The following is a 19,056-nucleotide window of genomic DNA, read 5'->3' on the forward strand; positions in this document are numbered from 1 at the left end:
GGGGGGATGTGGTTGGGGGTTGGGTAAAGTAAGTGAAAGGATGAAGAAAAAAATTTCTAGGTATCAGTATGCTGATTATCAGAGGGAAAAGGGGTAGGGGCAGGTAGAAGAGGGTAAAGGAGGGATAAATGGGGATGGAAGGAGACTTGACTTTTGGTGATGAACACACAATACAATATACAGATGATGTATTATAGAACTGTATACCTGAAACTTACATAATTTTTATTAACCAATGTCACACCAATAAATTCAATAAAAATATATGTTAAAAATGATCAGGAGATCTGAACAGATATTTCTCTAAGAAAGGCATACAAATGAACAACAAATATATGAAAATGTGCTTTACATCATTAATCATAAGGAAAATGCAAATCAAAACCATGATGAGATACCACCCCATTCCTGTTAGAATGGCTAATATAAAAAAGACAAAAACTAAGTGTTGGCAAGGATTAAGAGAAAAGGGAACCCTTGTCTACTGTCGGTGGGAATACACATTGGTATAGCCACAATGGATAACAATATGGTGGTTGTTCAAAAATAAAAAATAGGGGTCCATATAATCCAGCAATTCCACTTTTGGGTATTTAATCTGAAAATAAAAGAAAATACAAATTCAAAAATATATATGTATTCCAAATTCACAATAATGTTCATTGCAGCATTATTTACAGTAGTCATCTTGGATAGACAATTTTAATAATTATGACTTCCAAATGTTTTGGGGAGGGGTTAGGAGTGGTCCATAGGACTGTTCTTATTAATTGATATTCACTCTTAGCTTTAAGTATATCTATATGTTGATGATTCTCAACTTGAATCCCCAAGCCTGACCCTTTTCCTGGTTTTTGATCTCATCTACCCAACTACTTGTATTATATATGCAATTACAGATTTCAAGGAAGACAGAATTCTTGGTTTCCTTTCAAGAAATCGTCCTTCAGTATACCTATTTCAGTAAATAGCTCCACCAATGCTCAAGCCAAAAATTATTGAGGTCACACTAAATTTTCTCTTTTCTTTTATCCCTGACCCCCAACCCCAAGTCCAGAAATAAGTTGACTTTCTTTTATCCTTAAAGACATCCTGAACCTGACCACTTTTGAACTGCTTCCACCACTATCACTCTAGTCTGCAGGATGTTAATCTCCCACTTGATATTGTAATAGCGTTTTAGTTGTTCTATACTCTTTTCTTTACCAGAGTGAGCACTAATTTAATTTTCCTCCCAACCTACTCCAGCTATTGCAACAAACTGCCACCCAAGGTAGTTGGTACTTATTCCTCTCTGCTTATCACACTTTTCCCCTAGATGTTTCCATGGCACTCTCCCTCATTCCATGCAGGTCTCCCTTCCAATGTCATGTTATTTGAGAGACCTTCCATGATCATATGATCTAAAGTGGCAGACACTTTCCCTTATCACTTCTTTTTTACTCTTATTCTCATTTATTTTCCTCATAGCACTTCTTTCTAGATGATTTGTGTTGACTGCCTGCCTTCCAGAGAAGTATATATTGTCATGAGGACAGGAACTAAATCTGTCTGGTTTATTGCTATATTGCTGGCCTCCAAAACAGTGGAGGCACATAGTAGGTATTCATTTTTTATTGAAAAGACAAATGAATGAAAGAACTATACTTAACAACACCAAACGGAGACATTGGAGTTAACAGATAATTAATGACTTTTGGGAAGGAGCTTCTATTCAAGTGGAAGTTCAGTGATCTTAGCTATTATTTTCATATTAATGGAATACACTACTTAAACATTTATGAATGCCATTTCCCTAAAACTATGGTCAGACAGTTTAATCTACACTAATAAAAGAGAAACATGGTAATTAGCGCACGACCGCTACCCTTTCCATTGGCTAATCAGCATATCCTTATGCAAATTAACTGTCAGCCAAGCTGGCGGCTGGCAGCCATGCACTGAAGCGAACAGGGAGGCTTGCTTGCTCCAGTGCCAGCCTCTCAGCTGCAACTCTAAGCAACTATGTACTATGTTGCAAATAAGAAGCTAAACCAAACCCCAGAAACCGGCTTTCATTCAGCCGGGCTTCAGCCAGCCTGACCACAACATTGTATCGATGTTTTCAGCAGCGAGGCCTCAGAGCTAAAGCTGGCCCAGAATAAAAAAAGCAGAAAGAAAGGAGCGGTTGGGAGCTTCAGTCACCCGCTTCCGGAAAACAGCCCTCAGCCCCTCACCCAGACTGGCCAGGCACCCCAGTGGGGACCCCCACCCTGAACCAGGTCACCCTTCAGGGCAAACCAGCCCGCCCCCACTCATGCACCAGGCCTCTATCCTATATAGTAAAAGGGTAATATGCCTCCCAGCACAGGGATCAGCGGAGCAGCGAGGCTCCCAGCACTGGGATCAGCGTGACAGGGGGCAGCGCCCAAACCCCCTGATCAGCCCTGCTCTGTGCCAGATAGGCGGGAGTTCCCCAATCCCCTGATCGCCCTGTGGCTCTGTGTGTGACAGGGGGCGGGGCCACAACCTCCCTATCTGCCCTGCTCTGTTCGTGACAGAGGGAAGCCGCCCAAACCCCCTGAATCAGCGCTGCTCTGTGCCATGATAGGAGGGAGCTCACCAATCCCCTGATTGCCCTGCGGCTCTGTGTTTGAAAGGGTGCGGTGCTACCAACCCCCCGATCGGCCCTGCTCTGTGTTTGACAGGGTGCGGCACCCCAACCCCCCCCCCCACGGGCCCTGCTCTGTGTGTGACAGTGGTGGCACCCCAACCCCCTGATCGGCCCTGCTCTGTGTGTGACAGGGGGCGGTGCCCCAGCTCCCCTATCGGCCCTACTCTGTGAGTGACAGGGGGGAGCTCCTCAACCCCCTGATCGGCCCTGCTCTGTGTGTGACAGGGTACGGAGCCCCAACCCCCCTGATGGGCCCTGCTCTGTGAGTGACAGGGGGCAGTACCCCAACCCCCTGATTGGCCCTGCTCTGTGCGTGACAGGGGGTGGCACCGCAACCTCCCCATCGACCCTGCCTTGAGTGTGACAGGGGGCGGTGCCCCAACCCCCCAATTGGCCCTACCCTGAGCATGACTGAGGGTGGCATCGCAACCTCCCGATCCGCCCTGCTCTGTGTATGACGGGGTGGTGCCCCAACTCCCCAATCGGCCCTGCTCTGAGCCTGACCAGGGGCTGCACCTAGGGATTGGGCCTGCCCTCTGCCACCCGGGAGCAGGCCTAAGCCAGCAGGTTGTTATCTCCCAAGGGGTCCCAGACTGGAGAGGGCACAGGCCTGGCTGGGGGACCCCCCCCCCCCGCTCCCCCCCCCGGGGTGCACAAATTTTTGTGCACTGGGCCTCTAGTGTTATTATAAACTTCCTTACAATACAGAAAAAAACATATCATTTGGAACGTTTGGAATATTTTAAAAAACAACTATAGTAAGGTATAATTGAGATAATTGAAATATTGAATTGCACATGTCGAAAGTGTGTAATTTTATCAGTTTTAACAAGTGTATATACATAAAAAGCCATCACTCCTCTGTTTTCACTTAGATTATAGTTCAGTCTTGGCTCTGCAGTTCAATAGCAGATGATCTTTGGAAAATAATTTAACTCCAAAATTCTGTTTGTTTATCTGAAAACTGGTGATAATATTAATATTAAGATACATTTAAAGTGTTTGGCAAATAATAAGCATATTATAACTTCTAGTGCTTTTATTTTTACCTAAGTAAATAATACCCAAAAGCTGCTTAAAATATTTTAAATTGATGTTGCTTTTTAATAAACTCAAAACTTATATATTTTTCTGGGCTAGGTGGGGAATTTAAATTTGTCAGAAGCAGGAATAGGGGATTTGTGAAGACAATGGGCAACTAGAGAGTAGATGCTCAGTGATGTAAAAGCTTTCAAATTTAAAATTTAAGAAAAGAAAAAAAGGAATTATGATGGGCCTGCAAAACAAATCCTCAGGATGTATTTAGCCACAGAACATAAGTTTTTTACCCCAACATTGTGAAGTTAGGGAAGGAGCTTCAGTTAGAGATTGACATGATTTAGTTTATGTTTTACAGACGAAGTTGATTCTGGCTGTTTTAAGAAGAATAAATGGGAAGGGGGCAAGCAGAAAAGCAATGGAATCAATTAGGAAGCTATTATAACAACAACAATTTACATAAGGAAATAGGTTGGTTTAGAATAAATGAATAGCATAGATTGAGAGATGTGGATTAATTTGAGATGTGTTCTGAAGTTAGAATAGACATTTCTTTGTATGTCCACATTAAAAATTGAATTTTCTTAAAAGTTTTTATAAAGTCACTTAAAAAAAGGTAGTGATTTTTAAAAAAATATATTTTATTGATTTTTTACAGAGAGGAAGGGAGAGGGATAGAGAGTTAGAAACATCGATGAGAGAGAAACATCGATCAGCTGCCTCCTGCACACCCCCCACTGGGGATGTGCCCACAACCAAGGTACATGCCCTTGACAGGAATCAAACCTGGGACCTTTCAGTCCACAGGCCCACGCTCTATCCACTGAGCCAAACCGGTTACGACAGTAGTAATTTTTTTTATTTGACATTGATTCTTTGATTCTCCCAGTTATGTTTTTATATGAAAGTCTTATCTAAAATGAGCTGGATTAGTTTATGCTACCTCCCAGAGGGAAGTTGGCACACTGCCAACTGGGCTGGGCCCCATTGACTTTCAGTTTCCTTTTCTCTGAATCTCTGATGCCTCTGCTATTGTTTTATGCCTGCCTCGCTGCTGTCCAGACAGAGCAACTACTCTCAGCCTCAGCCCCTGTATGGATTCTACAAACAGGTAAAAGACATGCTGCTTTCCACTTTCCTAGCCACTTGTAAACAATAGCCTTTAAAAAATGTTTCTAAAAATAATAATTTAGAATGTTTTTTTTCTTGCTATCTGTCCACCCTCGTTTTCACATTCCATGTGAAATGTAGAGTAAATAAGAGGCATAGATGCAAGGTTTGTGACAGTACATATTATCTGTTTTTCAATATTTATGGAAAATATGTTTGATTTTCCACTAGGTTGAGAAATATGGCAACTCGTTTGACGTGGATACAAGAAAAGAAACTGCAAAACCTTGTGAAAGGGAAGTTTAGCCTTCTTTATAGGGCTAGTGTCCATGGATTTACTAATAACAGTTTGATTTGGAGATGCTGTAATCAAGGACCCACTCTACTAGTAATTTACAGTTCTGATCATGTTTTTGGTTCATATATACCCCAGAATGACAAAAATAAAACCAGAGTTTCCTGCCTCCTTTTTGCCTTTGAAGAGACTAAAATTTTAAGATGTGAAATTGGACCACATGATTTGAATGATTATGTTTATCACTATGGTAATAAAGAGGAATTCCAGATCGATCTATCAGAAAAAAAAGTGACTATGAGCTTAGATACAATTAAAAAATTAAAACTATCTCAACATCAGACAATATCTTTTGAAGAATGTGAAGTTTTTCGATGTGAAGGTAAGTTTGACTACATAATCTTAGAGTTATCTTCTGCATGCTGACCTATTTCTTTAAGGAAAAATGACCTTTTACTTGTCCTTATTTCTAGGCTACTCAGACTGAAACCTGGTCACAAATTGATGGCTAAGACACAACCATAGTCCAAAGTAGCATATGCAGAGTTTTTAGAAATGTGTTTGTGGGGAGGAGGAGGAAATGTGAAAGAAGGAGAGAGAGAGAAGCAAATATAAAGATTGTGAGATTCTCTTGGGAAAAAAAAACAAAAGCCAGAGCCTGAGCTTCTGTTGATTGGTACTCGGTCCTTTCTGATGCAGGTTTCCATTATATCCAAAGACCAAAATTCATTTGCCTTTTTTCTACTTAAGAACATTTAAATTTTTTCCAACATTTGCTGCTGTAAACAATGCTCCTGTTTAGGCATAAAGCTGTGGACAAAAAATACTTTAGGGCAGTGGTTCTCAACCCTCCTAGTGCCGCAACCCTTTAATACAGTTCCTCATGTGGTGGTGACCCCCAATTTCATTGTTGCAAATTGAACATAATTAAAGCATAGTGATTAATAACAAAAACAATATGTAATTATATTTGTGTTTTCTGATGGTCTTAGGCGACCCCTGTGTAAGGGTCATTCGACCCCCAAAGGGGTCTCGACCCACAGGTTGAGAACCGCTGCTTTAGGGTACCTTTCGGGAACTGGAATTGTTGTTTAAGAGTTATTTACATTTACATTTTGATAGACTTTTCAAAAGCTTCAGTTGTCTATACTACCCCCAAGAGTGTTACAAAATGCCTATTTTCCTGCATCCTTTGCCAAACTTCAGGAAATTTGCGGATTTGATGGTCAAAAGATGGTATTTCTCTCTCTCTCTCCCCTTAACATTCATCACTAACAAGTTAATGTGTATTGTTTCCTTTTGGATGTTAAAATTATTTGAGAGAATGCTTTTTAAATTTCCAAGAGTTTGCTTTTTTGTTTGTTTAACCCGTTCTTTTCTAGTTTTACTATATTATAGTCATTGAGTGCAGTCTTTACTATTTCCACTTCTTGTTTTAAAGAGGTTTTCTTTGTAACCATACATATAGCTATATTATAAATGCCCCATACAGTATGCTTATTTTTTAGAGGATTGCATCACTACACCTAATTATTTCAATTTTAAACCCACCATAAAAGAGTCTCCCTTTTAAGCATCAAAAGAATTCTGGGCCTGAGCCTCATTGGTACAAATGAAGTCCCCAGGCCACCCTTGAACCCCTCACTGTGCTCTGCTTGAATAGGCATGAGTCCCACATGCTCTTCTGAAGTCATGAATAAAATTATAAATTCCAGAAGCTTCGTTATTGACAGTAACTTTTGGAAAAAAATCTTGTGCCTGTGTTTTTTGTGTTTTTGTTTGTTTGTTGTTTTGTTTTTTTTCGTGTGCGTGTCTGTGAATTATCCCTTTCAGACATAGGGCTACGGAGGAGAAATTAGAGCATTCCCAGTCTCTCCTTGCCTGTGCATGCTTCTAGGCCTTGCTTCTCTGATTCAGAAAGAATCCCTGCCCTCACTCCCATGTGGGAGTGGGCCACACACTATTGCTGAGTAATTGGGTAAGAAACCATCTGCAGACATCATAGTCTTCCAGTGTTCACCTTGCCTTTCGCCTCTTCAAATGAGGTGATGTTCAGGATATTTGCCATAATTTTCTTCAAGTGCTTTTCACTATAGTGCACTGTTGTCACAAAAAGGCTATTTTGGTATTTTTTTCATTGACATTCATACAGTCAGCCAACCATTCAATAACTTGTAACCTTCATTATTCTTTAATTATCTCCTCAGATTTATTGGACACAAGGAAGATGGAAGGGGTTGCTGAGTAAGTCAGTGTTTTTAAAGTTCTATTATTCTGTTCATTATCTTAAACTTATATTATAGGTTCTGTTAATAAAATTGGTAGCACAAATTATGACAGATAACTTGTGGATCACTATCCACAAGAATAAACTATATAATTATAAAGCTATTTGATAATACTAATGTTAAAACCAAAAGAACACCACCAGAGGGAAGACATTTCTAATTTTTGATATACTTGAAGGAAAATAATTATTTGGCTGTATGTATACATTTTTTTGCTAAGAATTCTTGCAGTTGCATTTTCAACTCTTTTAGGTACTTGCTATGGAAGGGGTGGTTGGTAGATGGGGAAATAACCTATTATGAATTTCAAGAACATGGTAGGAATGGTTTCCTTCCATAAACTTCAAAAGTCACAAATTATGTTGTGGTTTTGAGTTTTATTATTCACTAGAGGCCCAGTGCATGAAATTCATGCACAGGTAAGGTCCCTAGGCCTGGCTGGTGATCAGGGCCAATGGGGGCCTTCCAGCTGCTGGTCGGGGCCTCCCTTCCCCAGCTGCCGGCTGCCTACCAGGACCTCCATTCGTTTCACGCTGCCCCCTGGTGGTCAGTGTACATCATAGCGAGTGATCAAACTCCTGGTCTCCTGTGGAACTCCCAAGGGGACACTTGCATATTAGCCTTCATATACACACACACACACACACACAGACACACACACACACACTGGAGGCCCAGCGCACGAACTTTGTGCATGGGTAGGCTCCCTAGGCCTGGCCTGAGATCAGGGCCAATCTTTCCTGGCTGCCGGCAGCCAACAGCTGGCCCCACTCCCTTGCACCGCTGCTGGTTGCCCTTTGTGTGTGGGGTGACCAGTGGGGTGATTGGGCCCAGGCGTCTCCCATGTCTGCTGCCACCGTGCCCAGTTCCCGGTTCCCCATCCGGCGATAAGAACCTGCTGGCTGGGGAAAGGGCCTGAGAGGTTGGCCGTTCCCGCCCGCTTGCTGGCCCCACCTCCTGCTGCCACCAGTCACCCTCTGTGTGTGGGGCAACTGGTGGGGTGATCGGGGCCCCAAGGCTGCCCACGTCTGCTGCCACCCACTCCCGGTTTCGGTTTCCCATAGGGCAATTGGAGCCTGCCAGCTGGGGGGGAGGAGGGGGGGAGAGACAGAGAGGTTGGCAGGCAGGCCCCTATCAGGCAATCAGGGCCTGTGGGCTGGGGGTAGTTCCAGCATTGCACAGTGGGATGCAGAGCAGGGGGTCGAGGACTTGAAAGCCACAGCTGGCAGAGTCCCACCTCCCGCTAAGGCTGGCCCGAGAGGGGGATGGGCAGGGTTTTCTTGGAAAGAAAATGAAGCAAGGTAGGTGGGGGTAGGTCAGGCCTAGCAGGTGCATCCCCAGGGGTCCTTTTCTCTCTCTGGGCCTCATTGTCCCCTTGTGCTCACTGTAGGGGACAGTGAGCATCTGCCCCCTGGTGGTCAGTGTGCGTCACAGCCGACTGGTTGTTCCGCTGTCCAGTCGATTTGCATATTATGTTTTTATAGAGAGAGATAATTTATTTTCATGTTTAACGTAGTTGATATTGAATTCTAAGTTTACATGGTCTGCTTGCTTAAATCTGAAAGATTTTATGTCCTAATGGCCTTAGTTAAAAGTGTAATTTTTGCTTTTTCTTCTTTTACAATAGGATTTAAGGTAGGATAATTTTATGTCTTCTTATATAAGAAAGCAAATTGATCATCAAAAATAAATAATAATGTGTAAGGAAAGAAAAGAAATTCAAGGAAAATTTATGCTAAGGTCTTGTGATCTAACCTCAGTCAACTGTTAAAATGGTCTTGTCTAAACAGGCTCAGGGGGAGCTTACTGTCTTCCATAAGAACTTACAAACCATCTAGGGACCTGGTTAACCAAATGCGAATTCTGCTCCTGGGCCCGATTGGAGCAGGGAAGTCTAGCTTTTTCAACTCAGTAAAGTCTGTTTTCCGAGGCCATGTAACCCACCAGGCTTTGGTCAGCTCTGACAGAACTGGGATATCTGAGCAGGTGAGTCCATTCTAGGTCACTCAGCCTTTGCTACTTTGTTCAAGTTAGATTTGAAAGTTTTTTTTTTCCTGATCAACTTCATTACATGTACATACACTTCAACTATATATAAATAAAATGAACTCCTAAAGTTCCTTTCTTCCTCCTTTGCAGTACAGGACATATTCCATTAAGGATGGGAAGGATGGCAACTCCTTGCCATTTATTCTGTGTGACTCAATGGGGCTGAGTGAGGAAAAAGGCCTGTGCATGGATGACATACCCTACATCTTAAAAGGCCATGTTCCTGACAGATACCAGGTATAATTTGGCTAATTATTGAAGAGTTATAATTGATATTTAAAATGTTTCTTTTTATCCATTATTAGGACATAAGACTCTAGTCTAGTTAGTGCATCAGCATTTATTTTCTGAAATTGCATTAAAATTTCATACTCAAAGTTGTTCCACATCTTCACATATCCAGTGTTCTTATCCAGAAACACAGTATGTTTTATATTAATTTTTATATTAATTTATATTATATTCATTTTATTTTATATTCTTTTATTCTTTAGCATAGAGCTAAATGAATATATATATATATATATACACACACACACAAATATATATATGATATGTATATCTTTTTTTTCACAACATACAAATCACAGATTTTTATTACTAAAGTCCACACACATTATTAAACATAACTGTAATATCCTTATCACATCTGGATTATTCTTTAATTTTTCCTTAAATAATTATCAAATATCACCCAAACTGGACAAATTTCTAATTGTCTTATAAGCAACATATTATGCATCTTTTAGAACAGTTTTAAATAATGATTCAAAAAACTTATTCAGCCTCTTTTAATTGTAAGTTTTGCCTCTATCTCTTTTGGCATTTTTACTTGCAATATGATTTTTAAGAAATCTGTTTGGTTATTCTATAGAAATATACTTTCCCATAGTCTAAAATTTGCTGTTTTCATCACTTGATGTAGTTTTATTTTTTAAGTATCCTGAAAATTGATAGATAAATATAGACACAGATTCAGGTCAGCTTCATAAGATGGTGTTGTGCTCTTCCATGAAAGCCACCCAATTTTGAACTTTCTCACTTTTGTAATATAGGTTTCATGAACATTCAACACCTAGATACTTTTATTTATTAGGGTATAAAAATAGTGATATTCTATCTCTAGCATTGTTTCATTTCACATGTGTGAAAGACAACTTCCCTTCATCCACTATTTGATTACTTAGTGGTACAGTTAATACCGTTAATATAGGATGGTCAGGATATCTGCTTGATTTTTTTTATAAGCTTTTGAAATAATAAGTTGGTTTCTTTACTTCTGCCAATGTTTACCAGTGATTATTTTATTATCATATGAACTCATGAATTGAACATATTTGATGTGTTTCAATGCACTGTAGTTTATCTACATAAAGATATCAAATGTAACATCTTTGACCACTAGGAGCTGCTACAATTTGGATTCTGAGTTCTGTTGACATAAAAATCTCCTATATCTCTTGAATTCTTGTATGGCTATAAATATAAACCATATTTTGTATATTTACAGTCCAGATTTTGAGTCAGTTATTTCTCTAAGATGTATTGGTTTGGTTTGGTTTGGTTTGGGTCATTAGAACTGTTCATTGCTATTTAGTGGATTGTTGGTTCTTGCTTTTTTTAGTGGACAAATCTAAATATAGATACAGGACTATATAGTTTTTACTTAATCTCTTTTATCTTGCATCAGTATCTGCTTTATCTGAACAAAAAATCTCTAGTCTCAAGGATACCAGAGATGACAAAATATGTCACAACTCATTTGCTTTATATCACATAATATTCACTGTAATCTCAGAAATAATTATCTAACACTATCATGAATGATCTAATCATAATTATATTTAATATCAATAGAATAAAAATAACCAATAAACATTGGAAACAATTTTAAATTTTTAGCAGATTTTTTATATTGTGTTTAGCACATATCATGTAGTAGGAGTACACAAATTACTGTGTTTTAAAGTCAATCAGACATAGTTTCTTTCTGTGTATATATGATCCCAGTTGGATGCAAAAGTTCACTCATTTAATTCAATTTAGAGATTGCTTTTTAAATTTAATTTTGTTTTATATTTATATATGTTTATAATTTATATGGTTCTAAAGTCAAATCTACAAAATAAGGTATATTCAAAGAATCCATCTTCCTTCTCTGTCACTTCAAATGCATTTCTCCCTGATTCCTATAAGTGTCCATATAAAAATTTATGATTTACTTCCATTTTTTAATATATTAGAAAATACAGATTTGTGGTTCCCTCTTTTTTAGAGAAGTGATAGAACACTATATGTCATTGATGTAACATAATTTTGCTGCTACAAATAGTCGTGAAGTTAATAGCCATGTACATACATTTGTGGGACAGATCGCCAGCAGAGGATTTCTAGTTTCAGAGTAAATGCATCTCATTTTATACCACTTCCCCCCTTGCATTCTGCCTGATGATACCAATTCCACCTTTGCCCACATTGCTTCTTCTGTCTAGGATACTTTCTGTCATATTCTTATTCCCTTATTCAGATGAACTCACCTGTGTTATTTTTATTTTTGTTTTTGTTTTTTACCTTCCTATGACATGTCCCTTCTCAGAAGCTTTTTCTATGTGAAAGGACTGCTAGCTACTTGCATAATGACTGTCTTCTCTACCAGATTGTTATCTTCATACTATTAAAGACTTGTTTGTTATGTTCACTGTTTTATTCACTTGCACAGTGCCTGATACATAGTATGTGCTTATAAATATTTGTTGAATTAATATGTTCCTTTATGTTTACCATACAGTTTAATTTCATGAAGCCAATCACACCAGGTCATAGTAACTATATTGACTTCCCATTGCTGGAGGACAGAATCCACTGTGTGGCATTTGTGTTTGATGCCAACTCTATTGGGCAACTCTCTGATGAGATGGTAGCAAAGATCAAGAAAGCTCGAAGGGAGGTGATAAAGTGTGGTGAGTCTTATTCCACTGTACTTCTAAGGCTAACTGATTAGACTATATTGTAGAATGGATTTGAACAGGATGAAGAACTTATGAAAATGAATATTTAAATATTCCCTGGCCCATCAGTGTGGTTCATTCAAATCAAGTACCCACTAGCTGTATGTCTTTGTGCAAGTGATTTAAACTTTCTATGCCACAGTGTCTTAATCTATAAAATTAGTATAACAATGGAGGTTTTAATGTAAGGATTAAACAAATTAATTTATATGTAGAGCTTAGTACAGTCCTCACTGCATCTTAGCATGCATTTATTTACCAACAGTCCTAGACTTCCCCTTGGGCCTTAAAGGATTAGAAAGAGGAAAACACATTTTAGTAAGAAAAAGAGAGGAAAATAAGATGCTTGATAAAAAGAGGTAGCATAAAGGCTTTGGAGAAGGTAAGCAGGATTAGGGAATTAAAGTGCCCCACACTGCTTTTTCTTTTCTTTTTCCTTTTCTTTTCTTTTCTTTTCTTTTCTTTTCTTTTCTTTTCTTTTCTTTTCTTTTCTTTTCTTTTCTTTTCTTTTCTTTTCTTTCCTTTTCTTTTCGTTTCTTTCCTTTCCTTTCCTTTCCTTTCCTTTCCTTTCCTTTCCTTTCCTTTCCTTTCCTTTCCTTTCCTTTCCTTTCCCTTTCTTTCTTTCTTTTCTTTCCTTTCCCTTTCTTTTCTTTTCTTTTCTTTTCTTTTCTTTTCTTTTCTTTTCTCTTCTTTTCTTTTCTCTTCTTTTCTTTTCTTTCTTTTCTCTTCTTCTCTTTTCATATATTTTTATTGATTTCAGAGAGGAAGGGAGAGAGAGAGAGAGCAAGAGACAGAAACATCAATAATGAGAGAGAATCATTGATTGGTTCCTCCTGCATGCACCCTACTGGGGATGGAGCCTGCAACCTGGGCATGTGCCTTGACTGGGAATCAAACTATGATCTTCTGGTTCATAGATGGACGCTCAACCACTGAGCCACGCCAGCTGGGCCACAGTGGTTTTTCTTGGCCTTATTATTCATTTTGTTTGGGAAAGAGTCAGTTTATCACAGATTTGATGAAGTTAGAAGCAGGGAGTGATTGACTTATTTGCTCACTGAAATTTAAAACCTTGAAAGGGTGGTGTGCAGAGATGTGCCTGCTACCATTGTGATATAGGAGAAGTTTATTTGCAATATTTCAACATATTCTGTTTCCTTGAGGCCTCTTCTCCATCTTGTTTATTAGAGCCTTTTGGCCTTTCTATAGTTTTCATAAAAACACAACTGTTGGGTAAGATATAAAATCAATCCTCAATACTGTAGCATAAATTTTAGTTACCTCTTCGAAGAGGTGGTTTCCTTTGAAGCCTGACTTCTTACCATGGGAGGCAATGAAGGGACTTACTATGTCAGGAAAATTCCAGGTACCAGTAAGTAGTTCAGAGGGATTTTTTTGTGTGTCGAGGGGTGGGGAACCTCCCCAAATTTCTGAATTTGTTCCATAGTTAGTTTATTGCATAATTGATAGCTGATTAACTGAAAATAATACTGATGCTGCCTATAATAATAAAAACAATATCTATCTATCTGGCATAGGTGTGGTACATGTGGTATTACTCACTTGTGTGGATAGCATGGATCTGATTACGAAAGGAGACCTTATAGACATATACAAATGTATGCCTGTGAAACTCAAGGTAATGAATGCTGTCATTTGTAAACACATTTTCTGGTATGTCCCTATAATCACATGATATTACTTTGTATAAAAGTAAAAATAGATACGTGTGAAGTTTAAGAATATTTGAAACAATTGCTTGGATAATTCAGACTTATTTTTTAAGTTTTAAATATTAAGTATTTATCTTTCTGCTGACAGATAACTTATATTTATTACAATTTAATTCAATTAGGTTCAATTCAACAAATATTTGTTGATTACCTGCAATGATTGAGCCAGTGTGATAGTCTCTAATCAGATACACAGATAATTGAAATAATTTCCCTGTGCTAAAATGCTTGCAGCTTTATAGGTGGAGGTGAGGGGATAGGGGAATTAGAGGAGAAAAAGTTGACAAAAGAATATGGCATGATATGATTGTGTATAATAAATATCATGAAATAATGAAAAATAAAATGCGGTGAAAGTTTAGATGAGGAAAATATTGAGCTAAAGGTCAGGGGGGAAATTTTTGTTACTGGGGTGGCACTAGGAAATGGCTTTTAAGGTGGAGGAGTATTTTAGGGGGAAATATTCGGGCCAAGGGGACAGCATAAGTGAATTCATCAATGCAGGAAAAAGCATTTCAGGAGGCATAGAGTGTTCAGTTTAATGGAGGGCTGGATCACTGTAGGGAAAGGTAAAGTGAGAAAGAAAACATTTGCATGAGGTGATTTTACTTAATTAGGTGCATTATGGGGAAGCATAGCAACTTTTTAAAAGAGTAATGATGTGAACAAAGTCAGCTTCACAAAATTTAATCTGACACCTATTTGAAGAATAGAGTTAAAAGGAGCATGAAGGTGGGAGCATCAGTTGGGACAATATAATGATAGCTAATATTTGTTAAGCACTGATTAAGTGATCGGTTTTTTTTTTTAAATATATTTTATTGATTTTTTACAGAGAGGAAGGGAGAGAGAAACATCGACCAGCTGCCTCCTGCACATCTCCCACTGGAGATGTGCCCGCAACCCAGGCACATGCCCTTGACCCGAATCGAACCTGGGACCTTTCAGTCCGCAGGCCGACGCTCTACCCACTGAGCCAAACCGGTTTCGGCCGGTTTTCTTATTCAATACTTACAATAAGCTGATGAGCTGGGCATTGTCATTAACATATTTCAGTGGTTGGCAAACTGCGGCTCGCGAGCCACATGCCGCTCTTTGGCCCCTTGAGTGTGGCTCTTCCACAAAATACCAAGTGTGGGCGCGCACGTTTAGTGCGATTGAAACTTCGTGGCCCATGCGCAGAAGTCGGTTTTCTGCCTGGGCGAGTCTATTTTGAAGAAGTACTGTTGATATTTGGCTCTGTTGACTAATGAGTTTGCCGACCACTGTCATATTTGATAGATGAGAAAACATAAGTGCACAGAGAAAAGCATTTGCCAATGCTTATTGACAGTGCTAAGAGGGGACAGAACCCTATATTAATCCCAGGCAATCTGGTTGCACAGATAAACTAGTCTAAGCAACAATTAAACATCAGCACTGTACACTTGAAACTATTATAAAAGTTATCGAATGTCAGTTGTAATTGAAAAACAAAATTAAAAAAATAAATTAAATATCAGCATTAAACTAATAGAATCACCTTATCCTAAGAATAACTTTTAAAAGAAAACAGGGAAATCATGGACTTTAATGTAAGTATATTAAAAATGCTTCAATTTCAAAGTAGTTTATATAGAACCATGTTATCTTTAGATTTTAATTCATATTGAATCTGTTCTATGTTCTATGTATTCTAAGTGAAAATTAGCAGTGATGTTAGAGCTTGACTTGTGAAGTTCTTTAGAAAAAGTACTTTATGGGCCAGATCTCTATCTCCGTTTCTCACAGTAGGAAAAAAATTGCCAAGTGCTTACCTTTGTTATTGCTTTCATAATTTATATTGACATTAAGTAGTGTTTTTCACTGTTTTGAGATTTCTGGGTTTCAATTTCTATATTTCAGCAAGAGGAAGTCCACAAAAAACTTGGATTTGCTCTTTCTGACATCTTGGTGGTCAGTAATTATACCTCAGAGTGGAATCTGGACCCTATAAAGGACGTCCTGAACCTCTCTGCACTGAGACAGATGCTGTGGGCAGCAGATGACTTCTTAGAGGATCTGCCTCTTGAGGAAACAGGTAAATGCATTTGGTGGTAGAGAAATTTGAAGTTGTCCTTATTGTGGCTACTTCCTGCTTGGATCTATTGGGTATCTGACAATTCTGTGTCTCTGTGAGTTGCTGCCCTGTGAGTAATCCTGCCCTTTAACCCATTGGTGGGATATGTTTTTCCCCCTCATATTTCTTGATCCTTCCACCCCCACCCAGGGTACAACCTAGAGGATTTTCACTACTTTTCCTCCCCTGGTCTTGTTTTAAAATGAAATTTTTGTAATGATGCGGCTCATCATGCCCACGGTCTGAACATCCCAAGCTGTATCCTTGCCTTCATCTATCAAAACGTACTTCTTTGCTGGGGACCTAGATTTGGATTGGATCAGCATTGTTCCTCATCAGATGTGATCTTTGCTTATTTGGCTTTTCCTTGAGACCTTATGCTTCTGTCTCTTTGACTTGACTTTGGAAACTCTCCCTCCTTTGAGTCCTCTCAATGCAGTGTGGCTGGTGCTAGGTAGAGAGAAGTGCCTTTCATATGCATGCCTCAGATTTGAGCATTATGTGTATTCTCTGTTACCAATCTGTGCACAATACACACTGCACTGTTCCAATCAAAGTTGAGATAGAGTTTCAGTTTATTCTCAAATATTATTTTAGTTCTGGGAAATCAAATTAGAATGTCATATCCTTTCTAGTTCTCTCATTCACAAACTACTGGGAAACCCTCAAACTACTAACTTCGCTGTCCTGACTGTGCCATCTTGGTTTCTCCATTTCTTCTCTCCTCATGGTGCATGCACTCCCAAAGTCAGGATTAACTTAGACCCTAGTAGGCCAATGTTCCTCTTCCTTCTGGTTGCATTTCCTAAATAATGTATTAAGAATATTTTGTTTTTCTTTTCTCAGCTATCAGAGGAAAGCACTTACTAAGTGTGCAAGAGAAAAAGTAAATATGTGAACCCTTCACATATTAAAACTTATCAGAGAAGAGAAAACATAGAGAAGTGAGAAACCAGGAAAAAGACAAGTAGATGAAGCTGAAAGGGTGTATTTTACTTATGGCTTGGATGAAGATGCACAAAAAATTTATAATACATATTACTAACTTGGAACAGCTGAACTTAAAGTTGTAAAAAACAATCATAATCTTGTTGGGTATATGTTCTATACCTATGAAAAATTAAAATTTCTTCTTATAAAACGTGTGTGTGTGTGTGTGTGTGTGTGTGTGTGTGTGTGATATTTTGGCAAAAGTTTATTTTGATACTAGTGACCCAGTACATGGATTTGTGCACATTGAAAGGAAATTAATTAGAAGGTGGCCAGTGGGGCGGGACTGGGTGAGATGGATTGAGTGAGGTCCCTCCAGCAGGTGGAGTCCTCAGCCTGGCCTATGGGGATTGGGCCGAAACTGAGTCTCCAATATCCCCTGAGGGGTCCAGGAGTGCGAGAGGGCACTCTGCAAAATTGCTGTCATACAGGGTGTGGAACGCAAATACAAGTGTGCAGTGAATCAGGTTCAGGGCCGACAGTGCCCCAGTAACAACATAACCCATGGCTGAAGGCAGAATCGTGCAGCCCTGTGAGAAACCAGCTCCCTCCTCTCTGGTTTCGAGGTGCATTACTCAAGAACTAACGCTGCCAAGTCAATGCAGCTTGGCAGCTCCCGTGTTGAATGTCTGCCCCCTGGTAGTCAGTGAGCATCATAGTGACTGGTTGGATGGAGGGAGGGACACTTAGCATATTAGCCTTTTATATATAGACTAATAGCCTGGTGCACGAAATTCATGCACTGGGGTGAGGGGAAAAGGGGCCCCTCAGTCTGGCCTTCACCCTCTCCAATCTGAGACCCCTCAGGGAATGTCCAACTACCTGTTTGTGCCCACACTTTTAACAGATAACAGCTCCATTATTGTTTCTTTCTTATGGTTAAAACCATTGAAATTAGTAGGTATTAAAAGTGTGTATACATTTTGGGGGGACACCCTGTATATCTCTAGTCAGTGGTGAAAGAAATCAACAGCAGATTTGGAACCCCCAGACAGGGAACCTTGCTCACTTCCCACATATCTCCCCATTTCACTTTCCACCTTCGTGGGCAGCAGGAGAATCAACGTTTTCTCTCATTAATTCGGAAAAGCACGTCCTGTCACCCGCTGCCTGGCAGGAGTGCGCTAGGCCCCAAGCAAGCGAGGCTCAGTCAGGGCAGCCTTCGCTCATGGGTGCTGGCACCCAAAGTGCACATTCCTCCTCTACAGTCGCCCCGACTATCCCACTGTTTCACTGAGAGGATGGAATTCCTCTCCGCCTCTGGGTTCTTGATCTTGAATGCTGACCGAAGGCACCTCAGCGAGGGCCGCCTGTGCCCACCAGGTGTGTCTGTCTGTACCTGCTCCTGCCTCAGCACTTGCATTAACCCCCCAGAGGTTAATGCAAGTGGAAACAGGGCCTCCGTGGAAACAGGGCATCACCACTCCGCCCTCTCACTGTCATCTCACAAGTACCCACCCTCAGCACCCAGAACACCCAGACACTCTCCAAGGATGTGAGCGCATCAGAGGGGATGTGTGCACATCCTGTGGGGGTGTTAGGCATGCCGGGTTGATGGAAGTGCGGTGGAGAGGCGGGGGGAACTTGTGCACGCCTTGGTTTGCAACTGTTGCAGGCGCGGGAGGGTGACAGTGTGCTGGGGAAGTTCGCACTCCAGGGAGGGATGTGCACATCAGAGGCCTCTGGCTTTGTAGATCCGCAAACCCCCATGGTGCGGCCAGGAGGACGTCAGTCTGGCCCACCACTGTGGCTGTCCCTGCGATCCTGCACCTTCTGGGCCAGGAGGTGGATCTT

At 40.1% G+C, this 19,056-nt stretch overlaps 1 protein-coding gene across 1 annotated transcript; it reads left to right on the plus strand.

Annotated features, from left to right (window-relative positions):
- The first annotated feature begins 4,705 nt into the window (after window positions 1-4,705).
- Window positions 4,706-17,413, plus strand: LOC102434779 (interferon-induced protein 44). Its single transcript, XM_014453560.2, has 9 exons — window positions 4,706-4,802; window positions 5,033-5,478; window positions 7,304-7,340; window positions 9,175-9,370; window positions 9,524-9,670; window positions 12,222-12,393; window positions 13,980-14,080; window positions 16,059-16,233; window positions 17,119-17,413. The coding sequence occupies exons 1-9, from the start codon at window positions 4,786-4,788 to the stop codon at window positions 17,160-17,162; spliced, it is 1,335 nt and encodes a 444-aa protein (XP_014309046.1). The 5' UTR covers window positions 4,706-4,785; the 3' UTR covers window positions 17,163-17,413.
- The last annotated feature ends 1,643 nt before the right edge of the window (window positions 17,414-19,056 follow it).

Source organism: Myotis lucifugus, unplaced genomic scaffold (genome assembly GCF_000147115.1).
Source record: "Myotis lucifugus unplaced genomic scaffold, Myoluc2.0 scaffold_25, whole genome shotgun sequence".
In the NCBI taxonomy this organism is placed as follows: Eukaryota; Metazoa; Chordata; class Mammalia; order Chiroptera; family Vespertilionidae; genus Myotis; species Myotis lucifugus.